Source organism: Musa acuminata, chromosome BXJ2-7, assembly GCF_036884655.1.
Source record: "Musa acuminata AAA Group cultivar baxijiao chromosome BXJ2-7, Cavendish_Baxijiao_AAA, whole genome shotgun sequence".
NCBI classification, from domain to species: Eukaryota; Viridiplantae; Streptophyta; class Magnoliopsida; order Zingiberales; family Musaceae; genus Musa; species Musa acuminata.
Genome location: NC_088344.1, coordinates 31,485,303 through 31,509,219, shown reverse-complemented (window position 1 = coordinate 31,509,219; position 23,917 = coordinate 31,485,303). Strand labels below are relative to the sequence as shown.

At 34.7% G+C, this 23,917-nt stretch overlaps 1 protein-coding gene and 1 pseudogene across 1 annotated transcript; both read right to left on the bottom strand.

Moving 5' to 3' along the window:
• Positions 1-1,735: 1,735 nt before the first annotated feature.
• Positions 1,736-17,341, bottom strand: LOC103973930 ((+)-germacrene D synthase-like). Its single transcript, XM_065115584.1, has 7 exons — positions 17,282-17,341; positions 16,820-17,018; positions 10,080-10,263; positions 9,511-9,729; positions 5,289-5,463; positions 3,386-3,634; positions 1,736-1,948 (listed from the first exon to the last, which is right to left on the bottom strand). The coding sequence occupies exons 1-7, from the start codon at positions 17,339-17,341 to the stop codon at positions 1,736-1,738; spliced, it is 1,299 nt and encodes a 432-aa protein (XP_064971656.1).
• A 2,351-nt stretch (positions 17,342-19,692) lies between these two features.
• On the bottom strand, positions 19,693-22,587 carry LOC135616303 (alpha-humulene synthase-like; annotated as a pseudogene).
• Positions 22,588-23,917: the final 1,330 nt, after the last annotated feature.

The window sequence follows — 23,917 nt, the reverse complement described above, 5'->3', positions numbered from 1 at the left end:
TATATAATCGTATATTAACTTAAGTTTTATAATAAACTCTAAACAGTGTGAAACTCATCATATCAGTCTACTCACTCTCAAACTGTAAATAATATTATATAAACTTTAGTTTAACTTTTAACATTTTTTCCATGTGTGTATTAATCGAACTCTTTTTCACTTTAAAGGGTTAAATTTCTTTCAAAACCTATCTACATATTCTTGTAGGAGTGATCCACTCATATGAGTTGGTTCATTTTGGGATGCTTCATCTTTATTCAATCATCAAACCTCCAATTTGATTAATCGACGAAATAATTCTCATTTTATAAAATAATAAATTAAAAAAATAACATGACATAACATAACGAAATATTAAAACACAAAAGGGTTCACGCTAGAGAAGGTGTTTGGGACCAATTTTGAGCATAAGACTGAGTGAGGAATTCCAAATCCTATCAAAGTAGATATTAAGATCAATAGTTTCATTTTGATTTGTTGTTAAGATTAAGATATAACCAAGGAATCTATAGATTTTGTTGTTCGGAGTAATCAAGTTTCAGTAATAGAATTCTCAAAAGATATGAAGAGACGTAAGGATTCCAAATGTGCAGGACTTTTTTTATCTGCCACATCAATTGTTCCATATTTGGTTTGAGTGACTCTTTGGAAACAAATCCAAATTGTGATGCCATGGTCCATTTGATGAGACTAGCACAAATCCGGCGCCCCTTGTGACAGTAACTGTGGGCACTTCAAAGGTCTAAGTTGACGAAGAGACTTGGATGCTCCTCAAGTCCTACTGTGGACTCGGATGCATGCTCCGTAATCAATCTGTATAAAGGTTAAGGTTGAATAGATTTCTCGGCCTGGTCACACTAACACAAGTCATTTATCTACAAGTATGGAGCAATCTTAGTGAATAATCATTGACTTCGATTTGATATGGAACAAATATTACCCCTATTACATAGCATGACCACAAGATGAGTGATTTGGACCACATGATGCAGCTTAAGCGACTCTTGGATGGATAATGATATTTTGAATAATATTATTAGCAATCCTAGATACTTTCTGGGTCAATTGTGATTCTTCCAAGGGTATGCACATTCTATCATGGGATTGGGATGGGGATATTCTTTCTAGATATGCTAGGTCTTGGGACTGATAACCTTTCTCATGAAATATACACTACAAGCTCAACAGAGTCCAATATCTTTCCATCATTGATAGTATATGAGATAAAATGGTTAGACCTAAATATGCTGTGATTTATCCTTGGAATATTCAAAATTATTAAGGCAAAGCTAGAATCGGGTTTGTTTCTTCAGGCTCTTGAATGTTTAAGAGGAGAGTTCACTAAATTTGTTGGTGATATTTCTATTATTGATGTTTTCAAAGACAACTATATTTAAGATTCTCGCAGTCCATTCAAGCATGCTTTCAGCAATATACATGCTAGTGATAGATCTTTGGTGGTTCTAATATCATTGTTAATCCATATATCACATGATCATTTTTAGTTTTAGAAGCTAGATAATAAGAGGGTTTGTTCTGCTAAGTCTGCCTATCATTTTCTTGCTTCTCAGTTGGGAAACTTTTGCACCGCCATCTCTCATTGTCGGATTGATCATCTCAACTAAGAGTGTGCAGTAATGCTACTACTTGTCCCTTTTGTCAATCTACAGCAGAAACCATTAATCACTTCTTCTGTGCGTCTTTCCTATTAAATTATGGCAACTCTTTAAATCTTCTACAGAGGTGTCTCGAGGTCGAGAGACACTTGCGTTGTTAATGGTCGTTTAAGATCGGCTGATGCAGACACTAGGTAATTCCTCGTAAAAGAGATGGCTTCATCAAGAATGATCTCCCCATGAGTCCCAAGATAGGCTGCGTTGTACAAGCTTAACAGTCCTTTCACATCACTCCCCAAGGTAGACATGAAACTCCCTCCCTCATCTTTGAACTTGTTAAAGACAACTACAGAAATACATCAGATTTTCTGTTTTGAGAAAAAAAACATACAGTCATATTATCAAATTTATTTACTGTTTTAAGTGATTACGCGATAATCAATACAATGACTTTTGTGTGTGACTTTTATGTCTATTTTACCGGAGAAAATATTTTTGGTACTGCCAACGTCTATGAGTGAATTAAAAAAAAGATGATTAAAGAAGATCGTATTGTTTTGAATTACACATACAAATACTGCTTGGGGACAAATAATATCCTTGCTGTTAATATCCGCATCATGGATTTGACTTAATGCGTCGCTTATTCCCGTTTGAAAGTGATAATCCAATCCAAGTAGTATGATTGAACATGCTCTTTACTTGCCCCCTCAGCTCTTCAGCTCTCTATTTCATCCTTGCATCACACCTCATCAATGAATATATATATATATATATATATATATATATATATATATATATGCGCATGTACACATGCATACACATACTCATAAAAACATAGCAAAAGTATTATCTAAGATATTCTATAGCCAGACATATATTTTGGCCATAGAATCGTAATATGATTAAATCAGAATATTATTAAGATATTAGCCATTCTACTTTAATACCATTTTAGAAAACATAACAAGTACTAATATAAAATTTTATATACCACACATCTCATTGAATTTAAATCTCAGATATAGAGATTTGGTTTTCTTTACTACAAAGAGAAAGGATGTACGATGGCATCTAATATTCTGTATTACAAAATAAAACAATTATATTAATTTCTCATAATTATTTTTTTCTATGATTGCATTAGTTGGATCATGTAGATCTACATGTTAATTGAAAGTGATTCATTGTACGATTGTCCTCTGGATTGGTTGGACAACGTGTTGGGATTGTCAAGGAAGATAGTAGCTAATTTGATCTTGATTTCTTTTATCTCTAATGACAATGCATGTATAATTACATCAATGTAATATCCTTTCTCTAACTATCACATCAATCTAATTTCTATAGAAGAAAATAAAAAAATATTATAAGCCTTCCCATCAGCCACATTGCTTGCATGATTCAATTAATCTATGTCCCCATCAGCTGATCAGCTCTACATAGCTGAGTGTGATTCATTGGACGTGTTGTCCAACATTTGTACTAGATTTCTTAATATAGTATGATTTAAGGAGTTCAGCAAAACTTTGATAATGCAATTGAGTGACACATGAAATGCTTTTGAGGTGATAAATAGAAGGAATATTGAAGACAACCTTTAGAGATTATCTATTAAATTTCATTTATGTTCCATCTCATATAATGGAAGAAGGTATGCTATTTTTTTTTATGTTATCATATTTCTACTATGAGAGAAATCAATGCAAAATTTAGTATGAAAAATGTTTATATGATAGAAAATACAGGAGATTATATTATGACCATACCTCATGTGATGTAATGTCATTCATGATATGACCAATTATTGCAGCAGCTTGGACAATCTTTGGGAAACTAGTAATCCACTCAAATGCCTCCTTAGTTGCTATTTCTCCCATTCCAACAAAAGAAGCACATTCGAGTATAGGATATGTTGAACTTATGAGGGAAATAGGTAGATATTTTTCCAAAGTTGGCACGCAATGTTGAGCACTCCATTTGGATTCCTCAAAATAAGCTTCAGATAAATCTTTCATCTGTACCCAAGTAAAACAAAACCATTCCTTAATGTTTGTAATTTATGAGTAGTGTCTATGAGTAGGACAATCTAAGTTCAATACTGTCGCATCTGAAAAGTGAAAATAAGAAAAATATTATAATCTCATCACTCATCGCTTCCTTTAGATAGGTTATGTGATATTTCTCACTAGAAGTCAATAAATCTTCAAACTCTTCAAAGGTGTGGATTAGATTTAGATAATAATCCTTCATGTACTCTAGTAATTGATGAACAACCTTCGCGTCCCACCTGTATTAGTTTCACCATCTTTAGAAAAACATAACATAAACATAGATGTTGTTATTTTGCTATACATGATGACTAAAATTATTATGCGATATTTTATTTTATTATGTGATATTATTAGTGGCACTTTTTGTTATCATATTTTGAGCCATGATAGTAAAAGGTAATCTGTCCATCGATATGAGATTTGCGAACCTTTGAATTGCCTTAGTGAGTTGTTGACTCTCCTCCAATGTGCTATAGACATCGTATATGTCATCCAGAATTGAAATAAGGGCAATCACCTTGGTCGTTATCACTGGTGCACGAGAATAGTAAAGTTCAAAGAATACCCCAGGATCCAGAAGTAGCATTCCACCAATCTATCTCGAGCAAAATTGAGATTTTTTGAGGGAGCTAAATCATTCCACCACCTTCAAGTCAATTCACAAATCAAAGTATACTCCCATGGCAACAGCATGCTCATTTTGTGGAGGCTATGCTCCTCCTCGTCATCCATCAATCATCTGTCAATTTCCTGTAATGAAAAATGGCTGCAATCTATAGGGTCAAGTTTTTTCATAGGGAGTCTCAGGTTGTATTCCTCGTGGTGGTCCATGAATAACATTTCAACCACTCTCTTGATGATAGTAGGCCCATCAATCTCCATGAAACTGTGACGGATACATGGGAGGGGATCGGATTGAGCGAGTTTATGGTTGTGTTCCTCCTACTGGTCCATTAATAATGATTTAACTTCCTATAAAGAAAGAAATCTATCACATTATATAACTCGATTGTGATTTAGCAATGGGATAAATTGAATTTTAATAAAAAAAAATATGCACTCAAATCTAATTTGAATATTCAAATAATAATTAGTTAGACTTAAATAAAAAAAAAGACTCTCATGGGATCATTTTCCTGACATAAATCTTAGACTCAAACTTAAATAAGCTTAAATTATACTTAACATATTTAAATAAAAGAAAACATGTTGGAATTTAACTTGAAGATCAGATTTGGATTTTACTTAATATAGAAAAATTGTACTCAAAACATGTTGGATTTTACTTGACTCAAATTCAAATAAATACATGTTTCCATCAACCAACGACGAGTTGTTTTCGGCGTCAGGTCTTTGTGAGTCTGTTTTTCTATTTGACGCCTTTCGGCGAACACGTGGCTGTGCTTATCTCTTCGCTGTGGTGGATAATCAGCTCCGGGAGTTCATTACGGTGGGTGACCTGTAACTGCAGCCTCAAATGGGACGTATATTTGGACTTAATGTCAGCTACAGCTACAGATACAGTTTTGATTTTGGTTTTCGAAAAAGGGAATGCATTAGCACTTAAGAAAGAGTGTTGCGGCTGCTAGGCAAGGCTGTCGCATCAGCCTTCCCAAACATAAAGATGATTGTGAGCAGTAGTGTTCAGTTGTGTGGGGATGAAGCTGAACTCCACAACCTTCAGCCTCATACGAAGAGTAGCATTATTAAAGACTGCAGAATCCATATCTTGCTTAAGCCCTCCTACAGTATTGTGTGCTTTAATTGCAGCACAGTCAACAGCTCTGACCGATCTGTTGGTAGGTGACTATCAACTTAAGAGTATTCCAGATATTAAACATATATATATTATTAAAAAATTCTAGAAATAAAAGATTCTTTTTGACAAAAGTTAAAAAAGAAAAACTTCTTTCCAAAATCTATCCAATTATGCTTAAATGGATAGGCAAAAACAACATGTTGGAGGATTTTCTTAATGTATATTAGAAGAAAATTATTGGAATTCATATCTATGATGGGATCTCCAAATATTAAAGACTGCTTATGGAATGTTCCGAACCCCACGGACATGATGGGACGTCTCGTGCCTCAATCTATTTCATGGAGAGCTTTTCCATCAGTCGGGCGATGAGTCTGTCCTCGTGTTTCAAGCCTTCCGGCGAACATGTGGCTGTGCTTATTCCCTTCTCTGTGGTGGATGATCAGCTCCACGACTTGGAAGTTATCTGGAACTGCAGCCTGACATGAGACGCATGTTATGTTTGGACTAGAAAAAGGAAACGCATTAGCACCTAAGAGAAAAGATATTACAGTTGTTAGAATTAAACTCGTTCAAGTATTTATTTCATCAAAATTGAGATTCATTGTATTCATTACATCAAGAAGAAAAATATATTAAATATCTATAAAAGAATTTTCTTGAGAGAAATATAGAAGATTGAAGTTTGTCCTACTCTTCCTCGATTTGATAACTCTATCCATTCTTCCTATCAAGATCAACATTTGGTATTAGAGTATAGGTTAAGCTATGACCTTTTCCTCAAGTACCATCTAACTCCAAATCCCCAGATTGACAAAAGAAAATTATGACATATAGTGCATCCAAATGAAGGTTCTTCTAGGCTCCCAAGATGTATGAGAGTTTATAAAATATAGATTTGCTAAACCAAATCTAGCAAAAGAAGGAGCAATAAATGCAGAAGAAAGAAAACAACTCAAAAAAGAAGGAAAAAGGAGAAAAAAGGTTTGCTCACAATTTACCAAGGGCTGGATGATACAATGTTCGAGATCATCGCTCCAACAAATACTTCAAAGAAATCTTGGGAAATGTTTCAAAAAGCATTCGGTGGTGTTGATAAGGTAAAGAAACTTCGTTTACAAGTTTTACACATCGAGTTTAAAAAATTACAACAAGGTACTTCTGAAACTATTTCTGATTATTTCTCAAAAATCTTTTCTATTGTTCATCAAATGAGATGAAATGGTAAACACGTAAATAATCAGAGAGTACTAGAAAAAATATTGAGATCTCTAGCTCCAAAATTTGATTTTATTGTTGTTGCGATTGAATAATCTATAGAATTGGAAAAATATCTTTAGAAGAACTTATGGATTCCCTTCAAGTTCATGAACAAAGGATTATAAAAGGAGAAGACAAAACTATGGAGCAAGCACTACAAACTAAGCTTACTCTTGAAAATAAAAGTGAATCAAATTCTCAGAGAGGAAGAGGACGAGGACAAAGAGGAAGAGGAGGCAGAAATCATACCAATCAAGAATCTCCAAACAATGAAAATGCTGGAGAAAATTCTAGCTAAAGAGGCCGAGGTTATGGTTGAGGATGTGGTCGAGGCCATGGACATGACAGAAACTCTAAAAGATCTGAAATACAATTCTATATTTACAAAAGGTATGAACATTACTCTTATAAATGTTATTATAATCTTAACAATCAAGGTGATAAGACAAATTTTGTTGAGAAATAAAAAAAGGATGAAAATCAAGTTTTGCTAATAAGTTATGATAATTTGAAAGATGATTAGTCTTTGACATGCTATCTAGATACAAGAGCCTTAAATCATATGTGTGGTATCAAAGAGCTATTTTCAAAAATGAATACAAGTTATTCCGGGAACATTACATTTGGTGATTTGTCTCAAAGACCAATAAGAGGCAAAAGTAAAATTCTCCTTGAACTTAATAATAGCAAAGACTTATATATTTCAGATATTTATTATATTCCTGATATGAAAAATAATATTCTAAGCTTATGACAATTATTTAAAAAAGGTTATGATATTAAGATGAAAGATATAGCTCTCTCAATTTATGACAAGAATAAAATATTGATATCACATGTGAAAATAACAAAGAATATAATGTTTCCTCTGTATTTAAGTATTTTTGATCAATCAAATTGTTTTAAAGCTGATATTGATAATATTTCTATATTTAGCATCTTAGATATGCTCACTTAAATTTTGAGGCTTCGAAACTTCTAGAGAAGTATAATATGATAACATGAATGCCAAAAATTGATTGCCCATCAAAATTATGTGAAGTATGTGTCATGGGTAAGCTAGAAAGAAAGCAATTTAAAGTCAAAATAACAAAAGAGCATGGCATCGACTTGATCTGGTACACTTCGATTTTTGTGGCCCTATCAATCTAGTATCACTTGGAGGAAGCAGGTATTTTCTTGCCTTCACTGATGATCATAGTGGTAAAACTTAGGTTTATATGTTAAAATAAAAGAAAGAAGTTTTAAGCAAATTCAAAAAATTTAAGGATTTGGTTGAAAGATAAAGTTATTACAAAATTAAATGTTTAAAAACAGATAGGGGTAGTGAATATATATCAAATGAATTTAAAATTTTTGTAGAAATAATGGAATTCTATATTAATTCACCATGCCATACACACCTCAATAGAATGGTGTCTTAGAAAGAAAAAATAGGACTATCCTTAATATGGTCTGATGCATGTTAAAGGAAAAAAAAATTCCTAAAATATTTTAGGAAGATGCTATTGCTTGTGTAGTTTATTTGCTTAATAGGTTTCTGACAAAACAAATTAATAATATTACACCAGAAGAAGCATGAAGCTTATAAAAACCAAGAGTTGATCGTTTGAGAATTTTTGGAAGTATTGCATTTGCTAAGATACCATAAGAAAAGAGAAAAAAATTAGAAGATAAAAGTCAAAAATATATTTTGTTAGGTTATCCAGAAAATTTCAGTTGTTACAAACTCTACGATCCTATCACTTGGGATACTGTAGCGCTCCCGGATGTGGCTGAGCAATTCCTCAATCACAACATAGTCAAAATCATGTAATGACTTTGAAACTTGAAGGGCTCGCCCGGTCCTCTCATTCAACGGGGAAATACTGGTCTCTAAAAAAACATTATGTTGTTCTAGTGGTCGATCGTCTATTAGTGCCAAATTTCCAAATGCAGCATTTTAGGAATACCAATCTTAGATATTTGCTCGTACATTAGATATTAGCACCATACGTATCACTGATTTTATTTTTATTCCAAGTACCAATTTGAATTAACTTTGAACTAAAGTAATGCTCAGAATAAGTGTTAATATTAAGAAATGCAGGCTTCAAGTAAAAGGTATATCAAACAACGACCCTTATGATTAAAGGGGGAAGGGTGGTACGAGGTTTTTGGTTAGAGATGCTAGTCACAGGTGCAGGTTGCTACTTCCCCCATTCCAACAAAAGAAGCACAAACAAGTAAAGGATAGGCTGAACTGATGAGCGAGATTTGCAAATGTTCTTCTAATTTTGGCACATAATGTTTGAAAGCCCATTTGTTTTCCTCGAGATAGGATCTTGATAAACCTTTCATCTATGATAAAGATGAGGAAACGGTGACGTTGCGTAAGAAATAAGAAGGCAAAAAACACTTAGAAGTATAGCACGACTTCGAATTAGTAGAGTAGATCAAAAAAAAGAAACGTGCAATCAGATTTTTCTTGTTTACCAAATATTAATTCATTACACTAATCTAAATTGAAATCCATTAAAATAAAAAAAATTACCTCTTCCTTAAGATAAAATAAATGATACTTCTCACTGGGTGCTAGTAAATTTTTGAATTCTTCAAAGGTATGGATTAGCTTCAGAAAATAGCCCTTCATATACTCTGGTAGCTGATGAACAGCCTTGGCATCCCACAATTAGCTTAGTTTTGCTTTATCCACAAAGAATCAAACTATTGTGGCATATTTGTCATGGCACCTGCTGTTCTAATCAATTGAGATAAGATATCTCATTCTCGACAATAATCAAACAAAAAAACGCTATCCAAAAGCAAGAGATTTCCAAACCTTTGAATTGCTTCAGTGAGTAGTTGACTCTCCTCCAATGTGCTATAGAGATCATAGATATCATCCAAGATGGAAGTCATGGTCATCACCTTGGTGGTAATCACTCGTGCACGAGAATAGTGAGGTTCAAAGTACACCGTAAGCATCCAATAATAACATTCCACCACTCGATCTCGTGCAAAACTTCGATTTTTGGAGAGGAATAAATCATTCCACCATCTTCAATACAATCCACAAACCACAATGTTATTGTCAATCCAAACATCGATAAAAAAAGATGGACACAATCAAACATTTCTACAATGACAGTGTTCTACGTATTCAAGTGTACTCCTCAACCTGAACTCTCAATCAATCTAACTGTAGGAAAGAACTTACATGGAGATGCTCTTATTCTCTCGTCGCGATGAAGACATTGCAGTAGATTGAAGTCAAGCTTTGCCAGCTCTAGTAAGGCATCATTTCGTGTCGCACACTCTTGGTAGATGGAGATGAAATTTCGTGCCAAGACCCTTTTCATTCTTCTACAGAGAGGACTCTCAAGGAACAGTCTCACTTGCGTTGCTAACGGTGGTGTGAGATCACTTAACATGGACGCAAGCTGGTCCCTTGTAAAAGAAATAGCTTCATCGAGTATGGTCTCCTCATGTATCCGTAGACAAGCCGCATTGTATAAGCTTAAAAGTCCCTTTGGATCATCCTTCACGGTGGACACTAAATTTCCTTCCTCATCTTTGAACTTGTTAAAAACATCTGTTGATTCATAAAGTTTTAAGAAAACACAAGAAGTGGTTTTATTTTATTTACGTTATTGTAACAATTTCACAAAAAATGACATTGAGTCTCTTGAAATCGAACATAGTAATTTCATCTCTATAATATGCCAAATATAGGTCAAATATAAATCATGATATACGCCAAAGATGGTTTCAAGAGGAACTTTCAGTGACAAATGTGTATTATCTGATTGCAGGTGTTGGGTCCAGCCCATATGTGGACTCGAACAAAATTGAGTCGTTTAAGCGAAAATAAAAAAAAATCAAATTATTAATTAAAAGATATGAGATAGGGCAAAACACTGAGCGTGAGGAAAGTTTTTTTCGTGCGTACAATGCGGCGGCGTGCAGAGAAACAGAGAGAGAAAGTAAGGTTTCTGAGTTTTCTACTTGACGATCGGTGGCCAAACATTGTCAGTTTTGACCCAAATTTTATATGAAGAATCCTTGCAGCAAACTCTACAATCCTAATTGTGTTGATCTACGGTTTATCCTCTTAAGGTACTTTCTTGCTATATCCACTCTGTGAGACCTAGAATTCTCTTTTGAGGAAATCCATCCTATAATATGAAAATATGCTATTCTTGAGCCAAGATCTATGATCTTGATGTTATTGTGATCCTTTGATTATTCTAGAGAAGACCTATTGTAAACCTGTTATCATTACTATTGATAGTGGAAGTTTGAGGTGGACTACGATCCCGTGGTTTTTCCCACATTGGGTTTTCCATGTTAAAAGATTTGGTCTCACTATGTGATTGATTATCTGCTCTATTATTTATGCTGTGCTGGTTGATATTTTTATTTAGATATCAAGTTGATATTTTGATGAGGAACCCATTTTGATACACAAAGAAGGAAAAGAATATTCCGCTTTAACATATTTTTTTCCAACAAGTGGTATCAGAGCAACAGGTTGTTTGGTGCTAGTTTTTCTTGTGTGATTGAAATGGAGTAGTCAGATGATATGATTAATTTGAACTCATCAAATTATTCCACTTGGAGATGTCTGATGGAAGATTCGCTATATTGTAAAGATTTTTATAAGCTATCAAGATTAAAGATAAACCCTCTACTATGGACGATGAAGAATGGGAAGTTCAACATAAAAAAGCCATTGCCTATATTAGAAGATGAATGGATATAAACTTGCATGAGCATATTTCTAATGAAACCAAAGCTGATGTTGTTTGGCAAAGGTTAGAAAACCTCTTTGCGAAAAAGACAATGGGAAATAGAATTTCTCTCCTTAGAAGGCTTGTAAATTTGGTGTATAAAGATGGTGGTAACATTGTTGAGCACATAAGCCTATTTCAGAGTCTTGCAAATAAGTTGGTTGCTATGAAAATGAATATAGATGATGAGATGCAAGGATTACTACTTCTCAACTCTTTACTAGAAAGTTGGGAAACATATGTGGTGAGAATTTGTAACTCCACGTCAGAGGGGACTCTAACTATAGATATGGTTAAAGATAGTTTGCTAAATGAAGATGCCAGAAGGAAATAACAGGGTGAATCTTCTTCTGGGGCATTTGTTACTGAAAAACAAGAAAGACGTGGAAGAAGTCATAGTAGAAATCCATATGGATATAGAGGAAGATCCAAGTCTAGAAGAGATATCAAATGTGTTCACTATAACAGGCCAGGTCACATGAAGAAAGAGTGTAGGTTTTGGAAGCGAGAACAGAATGAAATGAAGACAAATGAGAAAGAGACCAATACGATTGCTGCTGAAGGTAATATCACTATTGTCTGTAATGAAGGTTATGTTAGTCTTGTAGCTCAGGACAGTAATTGGGTAATTGACTCTGGTGCTTCATTTCATGTTACTTCTCATGGTGATTTCTTTAGATCTTATATTGCTGGTGATTTTGGTAATGTCAGAATGAGAAACAGTGGTATATCTAAGATTGTGGGTATTGGAGATATTTGCTTGGAGACCAATATTAGGAGCAAATTGAAACTCAAAGATGTAAGGCATGTTTCAGATATTCGTCTTAACTTGATATCTACAGGTAGACTTGATGATGAAGGTTTTGCATACTATTTTGGTGAAAGCAAATGGAAACTCACTAAAGGTTCTTTGATTGTGGCAAGAGGAAAGAAACTTAACTCCTTTTATGTCATGGAAGCTAAGCTACACAAAGGAGAGATTAATGCAATTCAAAAAGGTGAAAGTATAGATCTTTGGCATAAGAGGCTTGGACATATCAGCGAGAAGGGACTTCAAACTCTTGCTAGAAAGCAATTCTTACCAGAGTTGCAAGGTACATTTCTTAAATCTTGTGATCATTGCTTAGCTGGAAAAACATATAGAGTTACATTTCAGACATATCCATCATCTAGAAGATCAGGTGTTATTGATTTAGTTCATACTGATGTTTGTACTATGCAAACTAGAACTCTTGGAGGTGCTCTTTATTTTGTTACTTTTATTGATGACCATTCTAGAAAAGTGTTGGTTTTGTTTTGAAATCTAAAGACTAGGTACTCGATGTTTTCAAGGAGTTTCATATTAGTGTTGAAAGAGAAACTAGTAGAAAACTAAAGTGTATTTGATTAAATAATAGTCGCGAGTACAGGGGTCCTTTTGAGAATTATTATACGTTCCATGGTATCAGGTTTGAGAAAACAGTTTCTAAAACTCCTCAACAGAACGGTGTGGCAGAAAGGATGAACAGAACCATTGAAGAAAGGATTAGGTGTATGCTTTCCCATGCTAAGTTACCAAAGTCATTTTAGGGGGAGGCTATGAGAACTACAGTTGACCTCATAAATCTTTCTCCATTAGTTCCTCTGGAAAGTGATGTTCCAGAGAGAGTATGGAAAGGAAAAGATATATCTTATAATCATTTGAGAGTCTTTGGGTGTAAAGCATTTGTTCATATTCCCAAAGATGAGAGGTCCAAGCTTGATAATAAGGCAAAAGCATGTATCTTCTTGGGATATGGTCATGAAAAGTTTGTGTACAGATTATGGGATCCAGTGAACAAGAAGATTATTAGAAGCAAAGATGTTGTGTTTCTTGAAGACCAATTATTTGATGATGGTGATAATATTGAGAGGCCAGAAACCTCTGTTTATATTCCTTGGAGTTTGGGTCCAGTTCCTTCACCTATAGTTCATGATGATCATGGGGGAGATGAAAAATAAGATTGTGGTGAGAATACCAGTGATGATACACCTATAGTTGATGATGTTGAACCAACTGAACAAGTACCTCCATCACCAGTTGAGAATCCATTGAGAAGATTCACTGGAGAGCGACAACCATCTACCAGATATCCTTCACATGTGTATATTATGCTTACTGATGGGGGAGAGCCAAGAAGCTATTCTACATGAGAATAAGAGTGAGTGGGTTAAAGTCATGCAAGAAGAGATGAGATCCTTGCTTGAGAACCACACCTATGACTTGGTAAAATTGCCTAAAGAGAAAAAAGCTCTCAAGAATAAGTGGGTTTACAAATTGAAGACTGAAAATAATAGCTCATAACAAAGATACAAGGCACGACTAGTTGTGAAAGGATTTAGTCAGAATAAAGGTATTGACTTTGAAGAAATATTTTCTCCAATTGTGAAAATGTCCTCTATCCGAGTTGTTCTTAATTTAGCTGCCCGCTTGAATTTAGAAGTTGAGCAACTTGATGTGAAAATTGCATTTCTTCATGGTGACTTAGAAGAAGAAATTTACATGGAGCAACCAAAAGGTTTCAAAGTCAAAGGAAAAGAAAATATGGTATGTAAGCTTAGGAAAAGCTTATTTGGACTCAAACAGGCACCTAGATAGTGGTATAAGAAGTTTGATTCCTTTATGATGAGCTAAGGGTATGATAGAACCACATCTGATCATTGTGTGTTTATGAAGAAATTTTCAGCTGATGATTTTATTATTTTACTATTATATGTTGATGATATGCTGATTGTTGGTCATAATGTTAGAAAAATTGAAAAGCTTAAAAGAGAGCTAAGTAAGTCTTTTGCCATGAAAGACTTGTGATCGGTGAAATAAATACTTGGCATGAAGATTCTTTGTGATAGGAAGAAAAAGAAGATTTGGCTATCTCAAGAGACTTACATTGAAAAAGTTCTTGAAAGATTCAACATGAGTAAAGCCAAAGCAGTTTGTTCTCCACTTGCAGGTCATTTCAAACTTAGTTCGAAACAATGTCCTACAAGTGAGAAAGAAAAAGAAGAAATGTCTAGAGTGCCTTACTCATCTGCAGTAGGCAGTTTGATGTATGCTATGGTTTATACTAGGCTAGATATAGCTCATGCAGTTGGAGTTGTCAGTCGATTTCTCTCTAATCCTAGAAAGGAACATTGGGCAGTAGTGAAATGAATATTAAGATATCTAAGAGGTACTTCCAGGTTATGTTTATGTTTTGGCAATGATGAACCTGTGTTAGAAGGTTATACAGATGCAGACATGGAAGGTGATACTAATTCTAAGAAGTCAACTTTGGGAGTCTTGATGACATTTGCAGGAGGAGCAATCTCTTGGCAGTCTAAGTTACAGAAGTGTGTTGCTCTATCAACCACAGAAGTAGAATACATAGTAATTACTTAAGCCTACAAGGAAGCTTTATGGATGAAAAAGTTTCTACGGAATTGGGCTTGAAATAGGAAGGATATACTCTTTACCGTGATAGTCAGAGTGCCAATCACCTCTTCAAGAATTCAACATACCATTCTAGATCCAAGCATATTGATGTGAGATATCACTGAATTCGTGATGTGCTTGAGACGAAAGAATTACAATTGGAAAAAGTATATACCAATGATATTGATTCAGATATGTTGACAAAGTCTTTACCTAAGGAGAAGCTTGAAGCATGTAAGCGAAGAGCGGGCTTGGTACAGCCAACCATACGAGCTGGAGGGGGAGAATTGTTGGGTCTAGCCCATATGTGGGCTTGGACAAATTGGGCCGTTTGAGCCCAAATCAAAGAAATAAAATTATTAATTAAAAGATATGAGATAGGGCAAAACACATAGTGTGAGGAAAGTTTTTTTCTAACAAAATAAAGAGAGAAAGTAAGGTTTCTGAGTTTTCTGCTTGACGATCGGTGGCCAAACGTTGTCAGTTTTGGCCCAAATTTTATGTGGAGAATCCTTGCAGCAAACTCTACAATTCTAATGGTGTTGATCTACAGTTTATCCTCTGTAAGGTACTTTCCTACTATATCCATTCTGTGAGATCTAGAATTCTCTTTTGAGGAGATCCATCCTATACGATGAAGATATACTATTCTTGAGCCAAGATTTATGATCTTGATGTTATTGTGATCCTCTGATTATTCTAGAGAAGATCTATTATAAACCTGTTATCATTACTATTGATAGTGAAAGTTTGAGGTGGATTACGGTCCCGTGATTTTTTCCACATTGGATTTTCTATGTTAAAAGATTTGGTCTCACATGATTGATTATTTGCTCTATTGTTTATTCTGTGTTGGTTGATATTTTTATTTGATTGATATTTTTATTTAGATGTTAAGTTGGTATTTTGATGAGGAACCCAATACTTTTGCTTTAACATTTTTTTTCCCAACAGTAGGGTCATGAAAAGTACAGAGAAGACATTATGGACGATTACTATACTAGTCAGGCAGTAACAATTATGGACGATATATATATATATATATATATATATATAAAACAAAGTACATCTTTTTAATATAATTGAAAAATATGTGTAGGAGATCAAAACTTTTGAGAGTGTGAGGTCACTCATGTACAGAGAAGACATTATGTAGCAAATTGATCAGCTAATATTGTTAGAAGCCATCGGATTGATTGTTCAGTGACTTGTTTTTTGATGGGCTGATTAAGTTGTTTTTTAAAAACAAAAATCCTCCATCATATCTAAAATACAAATCGAATTACTTCTGCAAACATAATTTTTCTATGCCTGAATTAAACACGAGGCGAACACAAAATTATAGAGAAAACATACAAATACATCTACTCCAAGGAAACGTGAGAGCATATTACCAGGGGTCACATGATACCCTTGTTGTCTCAGCAGTCGAATTGCTACAGCTATAGTTTTGTTTTTTTTCTGAAAGAGGAAATGAATTAGCACTTAAAAAAAGAGAGTTACAGCTGCTAGGCAAGGCTGTCGCATCAGCCTTCCAAGAAAAGATGATTGTGAGCAGAAGTGTTGAGTTGTGTAGGGGATGAAGCTGAACTCAACAACCTTCAGCCTCATCCGAAGGATAGCAATATTGAAGACAGCTGAATCAGAGCATATCCATATCTTGCTTAAGCCCTCCTCCTCTGTAAAATTTAGGGCTTCAAGAATTGCTAATCCATGATCTATTATCATGGTGAAGGGTCTATGATCTATGATCATGGTGGCATTGATATTTTTGGGAATGAGGGTTTTCTCCCAATGGGGTGAAATGTAGCAATCATTGTGAAAGCTAGAGAGCAGTGTCGTAAGGGAATGAACATGTTACCAGGGGAGACATAATATATATCCTTGTTGTCTCAGCCGTCGAAATCGGAGAGCAGTGTCACAAAGACCATGGTCGTCAATATGGGCATCATGGATATGGTTTAACGCTTCACTTATTTCCTTCTCGAAGCGATAATCCAATCCAAGAAGCTGGATTGAATCGACCAAATTCATAGTTTGCAAGATGTCAGTAGGATCCTTGGACATGCTTCTTATCTGCTCCATCAGTTCCGCAACTCTCTCTTTTATCGTTGTATCACACTCTTCCTGCAATAGACGAGAAAAGGGAGATTTTTCATGGTACTGAAACCGCAGGAAACCCCAACTCTGTCGATGAAGGACCAGTTTAAGCATGAGTGCTATTTAGCTGGAGCTAAATTTTCAACACCCCTCTTTCCAGGTGACCTTCTTGCTGAAAACTGGAAACATCTTTGGCAGATAGGATGGCCGGGTTACATACCGATGTTGGAGTGATGGACTGGCCATGTTGGATAAAGTAGTCCGCCCCAAACGTTCGGACGATAGCTTACAGACTTGCGAACCATCAGCTCATCATCTGGAACAAGTGATTGCAGACTAAGACTCTCCATTCTTATTTTATGTGAAGACTAATTAAACATGCGAGGTGGCGGAGAGCCTGCTGCCTTGTGTTGGAATTTATGAGGACATAAAATCTTCGTCTGTCGAGGAGGAAGACAAATATGAGCCACGACTCTCATCTACTTTGTGGAGATTACCTACTAAACCAAATTTCACACGACGCGAAAGAGAAAAGATATTATCATCATATATCTCTACTCACAGTTCATACTATCAAAATTGAAGTCGGCTGTATCTGTTCTAACTAAAATAAATAGCAACTTCGTGGTGATAGGGAAGCGACGCAAGGATTACAAATGTGTCAATTTGGCCACCGACAAAAGATATGAAGAGACGTAAGCATTACAAATGCCAATTGGTTTCCATGCATGGGCGCCATCGACATAAGATATGGAGACGTAAGGATTCAGGTCTTTTTGTGTTTTATTGCCTCTTGTGTCGCTCTCCGTTATTCATGTTTCTTATCTGCCACATCAATTGTTCCATATTTGGTTTGAGTGACTCATTGGCAACAAATCCGAATTGTGATGCCATGGTCGCCTGTGGCAGTAACTGTGGGCACTTCAAAGGTCTAAGTTGGTTGACGAAGAGACTTGGACGCTCCTCAAACCCTAATGTGGACTCGGATGCATGTTCCATGATCAATCTGCACGAAGGTTGATGTTGGATGGATTTCTCAACCTGATTCCTCAGACACTCAAACCATTTGACATTTTATAATGAGTTTAACCCGGGCTGGGCTGTCACATGTCTGAGTATATATTGGAACAAATATTACCCCTATCACATAGCATGACCACAAGATGCAGCTTAAGCAACTCTTGGATGGATAATGATATTTTGAATAATATTATTAGCAATCCTAGATACTTTCTGGGTTGATTGTGGTTCTTCCAAGGGTATGCACATTCTTTCAAGGGATTAGTATAGGGATATTCTTTCTAGATATGCTACATCTTGGGACTGATAACCTTTATTATGAAATATACACTTCAAGCTCAACAGAGACCAATATCTTTCCATCATTGATAGTATATGAGATAAAATGGTTAGAACTAAATATGCCGTGATTTTTCCTTGGAATATTCAAAATTATTATGGCAAAGCTAGAATCGGGTTTGTTTCTTCTCGCTCTTGAAAGTTTAAGAGGAGAGTTCACTAAATTTTTTGGTGATATTTCTATTGTTGATGTTTTCAAAGATAACTATCTTTTAGATTCTCGTAGTCCATTCAAGCATGCTTTCAGCAATATACATGCTAGTGATAGATCTTTGGTGGTTCTAATCTCATTGTTAATCCATATATCACATGATCATTTTTAGTTTTAGAAGCTAGATAATAAGAGGGTTAGTTATGCTAAGTCTGCCTATCATTTTCTTGCTTCTCAGTTGGAATGGTTGATCCTAACGTGGACTAGTTGTGTTGTTTGTGGAAGCTTCCCGTGTTGCCTCAGGTTAAATTTTTTTGTTGGAAATTTTTGCACCGCCACCTCTCATTGATCATCTCAACTAAGAGCGTGCAGTAATGCTACTACTTGTCCCTTTTGTCAATCTAAAGCAGAAACCATTAATCCCTTCTTTCTGTGCGTCTTTCCTATTAAATTATGGCAACTCTTTAAATCTTAACTAGATATTCAATTTTTAATGAGGGGGCGCAGTGTCCCAATTCTGATGGCCAACCCTTGTGGGTTATAAATGATATTGGTCTTTGGTGAATATGGAGGGCTATGAATTATCTTGTTTTCGACCCCATTGCTTGTTCTGTTTACAAGATTTTCAAGAGATAGTAGCATTTGTTCTCGCTAATGACATGGCCAAATCTTCTGATAGTGTCCAACATATGATATCACTAACTTATCCAAAATGTAGCTTGAATATATATGTTTCCGAATTGTAATCATCCCAAACTTAACTAAGAAGTATCTTGATATCTGATGTAGGCATCTACAAAACCCAACCTCACCATCCCTACACTCTATTTAGCGTTACAGCTTCAAGAGCCTTTCTTAAGTTGGCAAGACTGAAAAGAGTGAAAATTGCAAATAGCTAATATAATTTTGTAACACATACCAGCAACTTGCAAATTGCTTTGAACTACTGTTAAGCAAAGATTTCTGTTTTCCATAGATAATACTGGCTTGAGCCTCCCAGGGCTAGTACAGTACATATTCATTTACAAAGGCTTACATATATTTCAGAATAAAGGATTCGTAGAAGAAGCAAGCATAGTACAATACACATTCATTTACAAAGGCTTACATATATTTCAGAATAAATGATTCATAGAAGAAGCAAGTATAGTACAATACACATTCATTTATAAAGGTTTACATATATTTCGGAATAAAGGATTCATAGAAGAAGCAAGCATAGTACAATACACGTTCATTTACAAAGGCTTACATATATTTCAGAATAAAGGATTCATAGAAGAAGCAAGCATCGTCATACAATCAAAGTGGAACAGGATGTACAAGTAACAAAGAGATATATTCCTTTGTCTTCGTAGAGGAGTTGGTGTATCCATCGATGTACTTATATATATTTTCCATCATTCGTGAAAAATTAACAATCCTTTGAAGTAAAGCAACAGGGAATGCAGTTTGATTGAGGCACTCTTCATTTATATCCTTCCATGCATCATCAACTAGAACTTGGAGCTTCTTACATGCCACATGCACATCTGTTCCATATTCTTTCATGTAGCATTGGACTGTGGAGGCAACATGTTCCCTAGTTTGTTCCAACTGTAAATTTCATGAAAAAAGAGGATTAATGATCTACAAACTAAATTCTAACGGATCCTTTCAGGATTTACATGTTCATTATATTAAAACAAATTGATAGACTATTATCAATAATAAGGTGTAGATGAAAGGAATTTGGGAATCTACAGATGTGGAAGCTTACGAACGGGGTTTTTTTGTTTGTACTAGATTTCTTAATATAAAATCATTTAAGGAGTTCAGCAAAACTTTGATAATGCAATTGAGTGAGATAAGAAATGCTTTTGAGGAGATAAATAGAAGGAATATTGAAGACAACTTTGGAGATTACCTATTAAACCTCAATTATGGTCCATCTCATCTAATCGGAGAATGTATGTTATTTTATTTTTCTTTTTTTTGTGTCATCATATTTCTACTATGACAGAAATCAGTGCAAAATTTACTATGAAAAATGTTTATATGATATAAAACACAGGAGATTATATTATGACCATACCTCATGTGAAGTAATGTCATTCATGATACGACAAATTATTGCAGAAGCTTGGACAATCTTTGGGAAACTAGTAATCCATTGAAATGCCTCCTTAGTTGCTATTTCTCCCATTCCAACGAAAGAAGCACATTGGAGGTAGGATATCCTGAACTGATGAGGGAAACATGTAGATGTTCTTCCAAAGTTGGTACGTAATGTTGATCTCTCCATTTGGATTCCTCAAAATAAGCTTCAGATAAATCTTTCATCTGTACACAAGTAAAACAAAACCATTCCTTAATGTTTGTAATGCATGAGTAACGTCTATAAGTGGGACAATCTAAGTTCAATACTGTCTCATCTCAAACGCTTATTCTTTATATTGGCCATTAGTGGATTCGTTTATTACTTATGTAATGCTAATTAATAAAAGTGAAAATAATAAGAACCTTATAATCTCATCACTCACCGCTTCCTTTAGATAGGTTATACGATATTTCTCACTGGAAGCCAATAAATCTTCAAACTCTTCAAAGGTGTGCATTAGCTTTAGATAATAATCTTTCATGTACTCTGGTAATTGATGAATAATCTTCACGTCCCACCTGCATATGTATTAGTTTCACCATCTTTAGAAAAATAGAACATAAACATACATATTGTTATTTTGCTATACACAATGACTAAAACTATTATGTGATATTTTATTTTCTTATGTGATATTATCAATGGCACTTTTTGTTATCATCTATTGAGCCATGATAGTAAAAGGTAATCTGTCCATCGATATAAGATTTACGAACCTTTGAATTGCCTCAGTTAGTCGTTGACTCTCCTCCAATGTGCTATAGACATCATATATGTCGTCTAGAATTGAAGTAAGGGCAATCACCTTGGTCGTTATCACTCGTGCACGAGAATAGTAGGGCTCAAAGTATACCCCCAGGATCCAGAAATAGCATTCCACCGATCTATCTCGAGCAAAACTGAGATTTTTTGAGGAGGCTAAATCATTCCACCACCTTCAAGTAGTTCACAAATCAAAATGATTACATATCAATTAATGTTTGATGGGAGGAGGAACCAAACTCAGCAATTAGCCTTCGCTTGTTTACATTTGCAACTTGATTGTATCTTTTTTTCTTTATAAAATTCCAGAAGAAATATAGCTCCAGGGAATTCAAAAGTGAGGAGGAGCTTACTTGGTGATGTTCTTAAGTTCCTCGCGATGAAGAGATTGCAACAAATTGAAGTCCAACTTTGCAAACTCCAGGATGGCATCAACTCGTGTGGCATCCTCTTGGTATATAGAGATGTAATCTCTTGCCAGGAGCCTTCTCATTCTTCTACAGAGAGGTGTCTCGAGGTCAAGAGACACTTGCGTTGTTAATGGTGGTTTAAGATCAGCTAATGCAGACACTAGGCTATTCCTCGTAAAAGAGATGGCTTCATCAAGAATGATCTCCCCATGAGTCCCAAGATAGGCTGCGTTGTACAAGCTTAACAGTCCTTTCACGTCACTCCCCAAGGTAGACATGAAACTCCCTCCCTCATCTTTGAACTTGTTAAAAACATCTACAGAAATACATAAGATTTTTTTGTTCTGAGGGAAAAACACATAAATCCATATTATCAAAATTAATTTACCGTTTTAAGTGATTACGTGATAATCAATACAATGACTTTTGTGTGTGATTTTTATGTCTATTTTACCGGAGAAAATATTTTTGGCACAGCCAACGTCTATGAGTGAATTAAAGAAAAGATGATTAAAGAAGATCGTATTGTTTTGGATCACACATACAAATACTGCTTTATTTGAAGGAATTATGCATATTACTTGGGGACACATAATGTCCGTGTTGTCAATATCAGCATCATGGATTTGACTTAATGCTTCGCTTATTCCCTTTTGAAAGTGATAATCCAATCCAAGAAGCTGGATTGAATCAATCAGGTCCATGGTTTGCAGCCGATCAGTAGTATCATTGAACATGCTCTTTACTTGCCCCCTCAGCTCTTCAGCTCTCTATTTCATCCTTGCATCACACCTCTGCATCATCAATGAATATATATATATATATATATATATATATATATATATATATATATATATATATATATATATATATATATATATATATATATATATATATATATATATATATATATATATATAGCAAAAGTATTATCTAAGATATTCTATAGCCAGACATATATTTTGGCCATAGAATCATAATATGATTAAATCAGAATATTATTAAGATATTAGCCATTCTACTTTAATACCATTTTAGAAAACATAACAAGTACTAATATACAATTTTATATACCACACATCTCATTGAATTTAAATATCATATATAGAGATTTGGTTTTCTTTACTACAAAGAGAAAGGATGTACAATGGCATCTAATATTCTGTATTACAAAGCAAAACAATTATATTAATTTCTCATAATTAATTTTTTCTGTGATTGCATTAGTTGGATCATGTAGATCTACATGTTAATTGAAAGTGATTCATTGTACGATTGTCCTTTGGATTGGTTGGACAACGTGTTGGGATTGTCAAGGAAGATAGTAGCCAATTTGATCTTGATTTCTTTTATCTCTAATGACAATGCATGTATAATTACATCAGTGTAATCTCCTTTCTCTAACTATCACATCAATCTAATTTCTATAGAAGAAAATAAAAAATATTATAAGCCTTCCCATCATCCACATTGCTTGCATGATTCAATTAATCTATGTCCCCATCAGCTGGATCAGCTCTACATAGCTGAGTGTGATTCATTGGACGTGCTGTTCAACATTTGTACTAGATTTCTTAATATAGTATCATTTAAGGAGTTCAGCAAAACTTTGATAATGCAATTGAGTGACACATGAAATGCTTTTGAGGTGATAAATAGAAGGAATATTGAAGACAACCTTTAGAGATTATCTATTAAATTTCATTTATATTCCATATCATATAATGGAAGAAGGTATGCTATTTCTACTATGAAAGAAATCAATGCAAAATTTACTATGAAAAATGTTTATATGATAGAAAATACAGGAGATTATATTATGACCATACCTCATGTGATGTAATGTCATTCATGATATGACCAATTATTGCAGCAGCTTGGACAATCTTTGGGAAACTAGTAATCCACTCAAATGCCTCCTTAGTTGCTATTTCTCCCATTCCAACAAAAGAAGCACATTCGAGTATAGGATATGTTGAACTTATGAGGGAAATAGGTAGATATTTTTCCAAAGTTGGCACGCAATGTTGAGCACTCCATTTGGATTCCTCAAAATAAGCTTCAGATAAATCTTTCATCTGTACCCAAGTAAAACAAAACCATT

Coding starts and splice junctions, on each gene's coding strand:
- LOC103973930 (XM_065115584.1), bottom strand. CDS start 17,341: ATGGAGAGTCTTAGTCTGCAATCACTTGTTCCAGATGATGAGCTGATG. Junction 17,019..17,281: donor AGCTGATGGTTCGCAAGTCT/GTAAGCTATCGT, acceptor CGTCTATTGCAG/GAAGAGTGTGATACAACGAT. Junction 9,730..10,079: donor TTAAGTGATCTCACACCACC/GTTAGCAACGCA, acceptor ATTGTATTGAAG/ATGGTGGAATGATTTATTCC.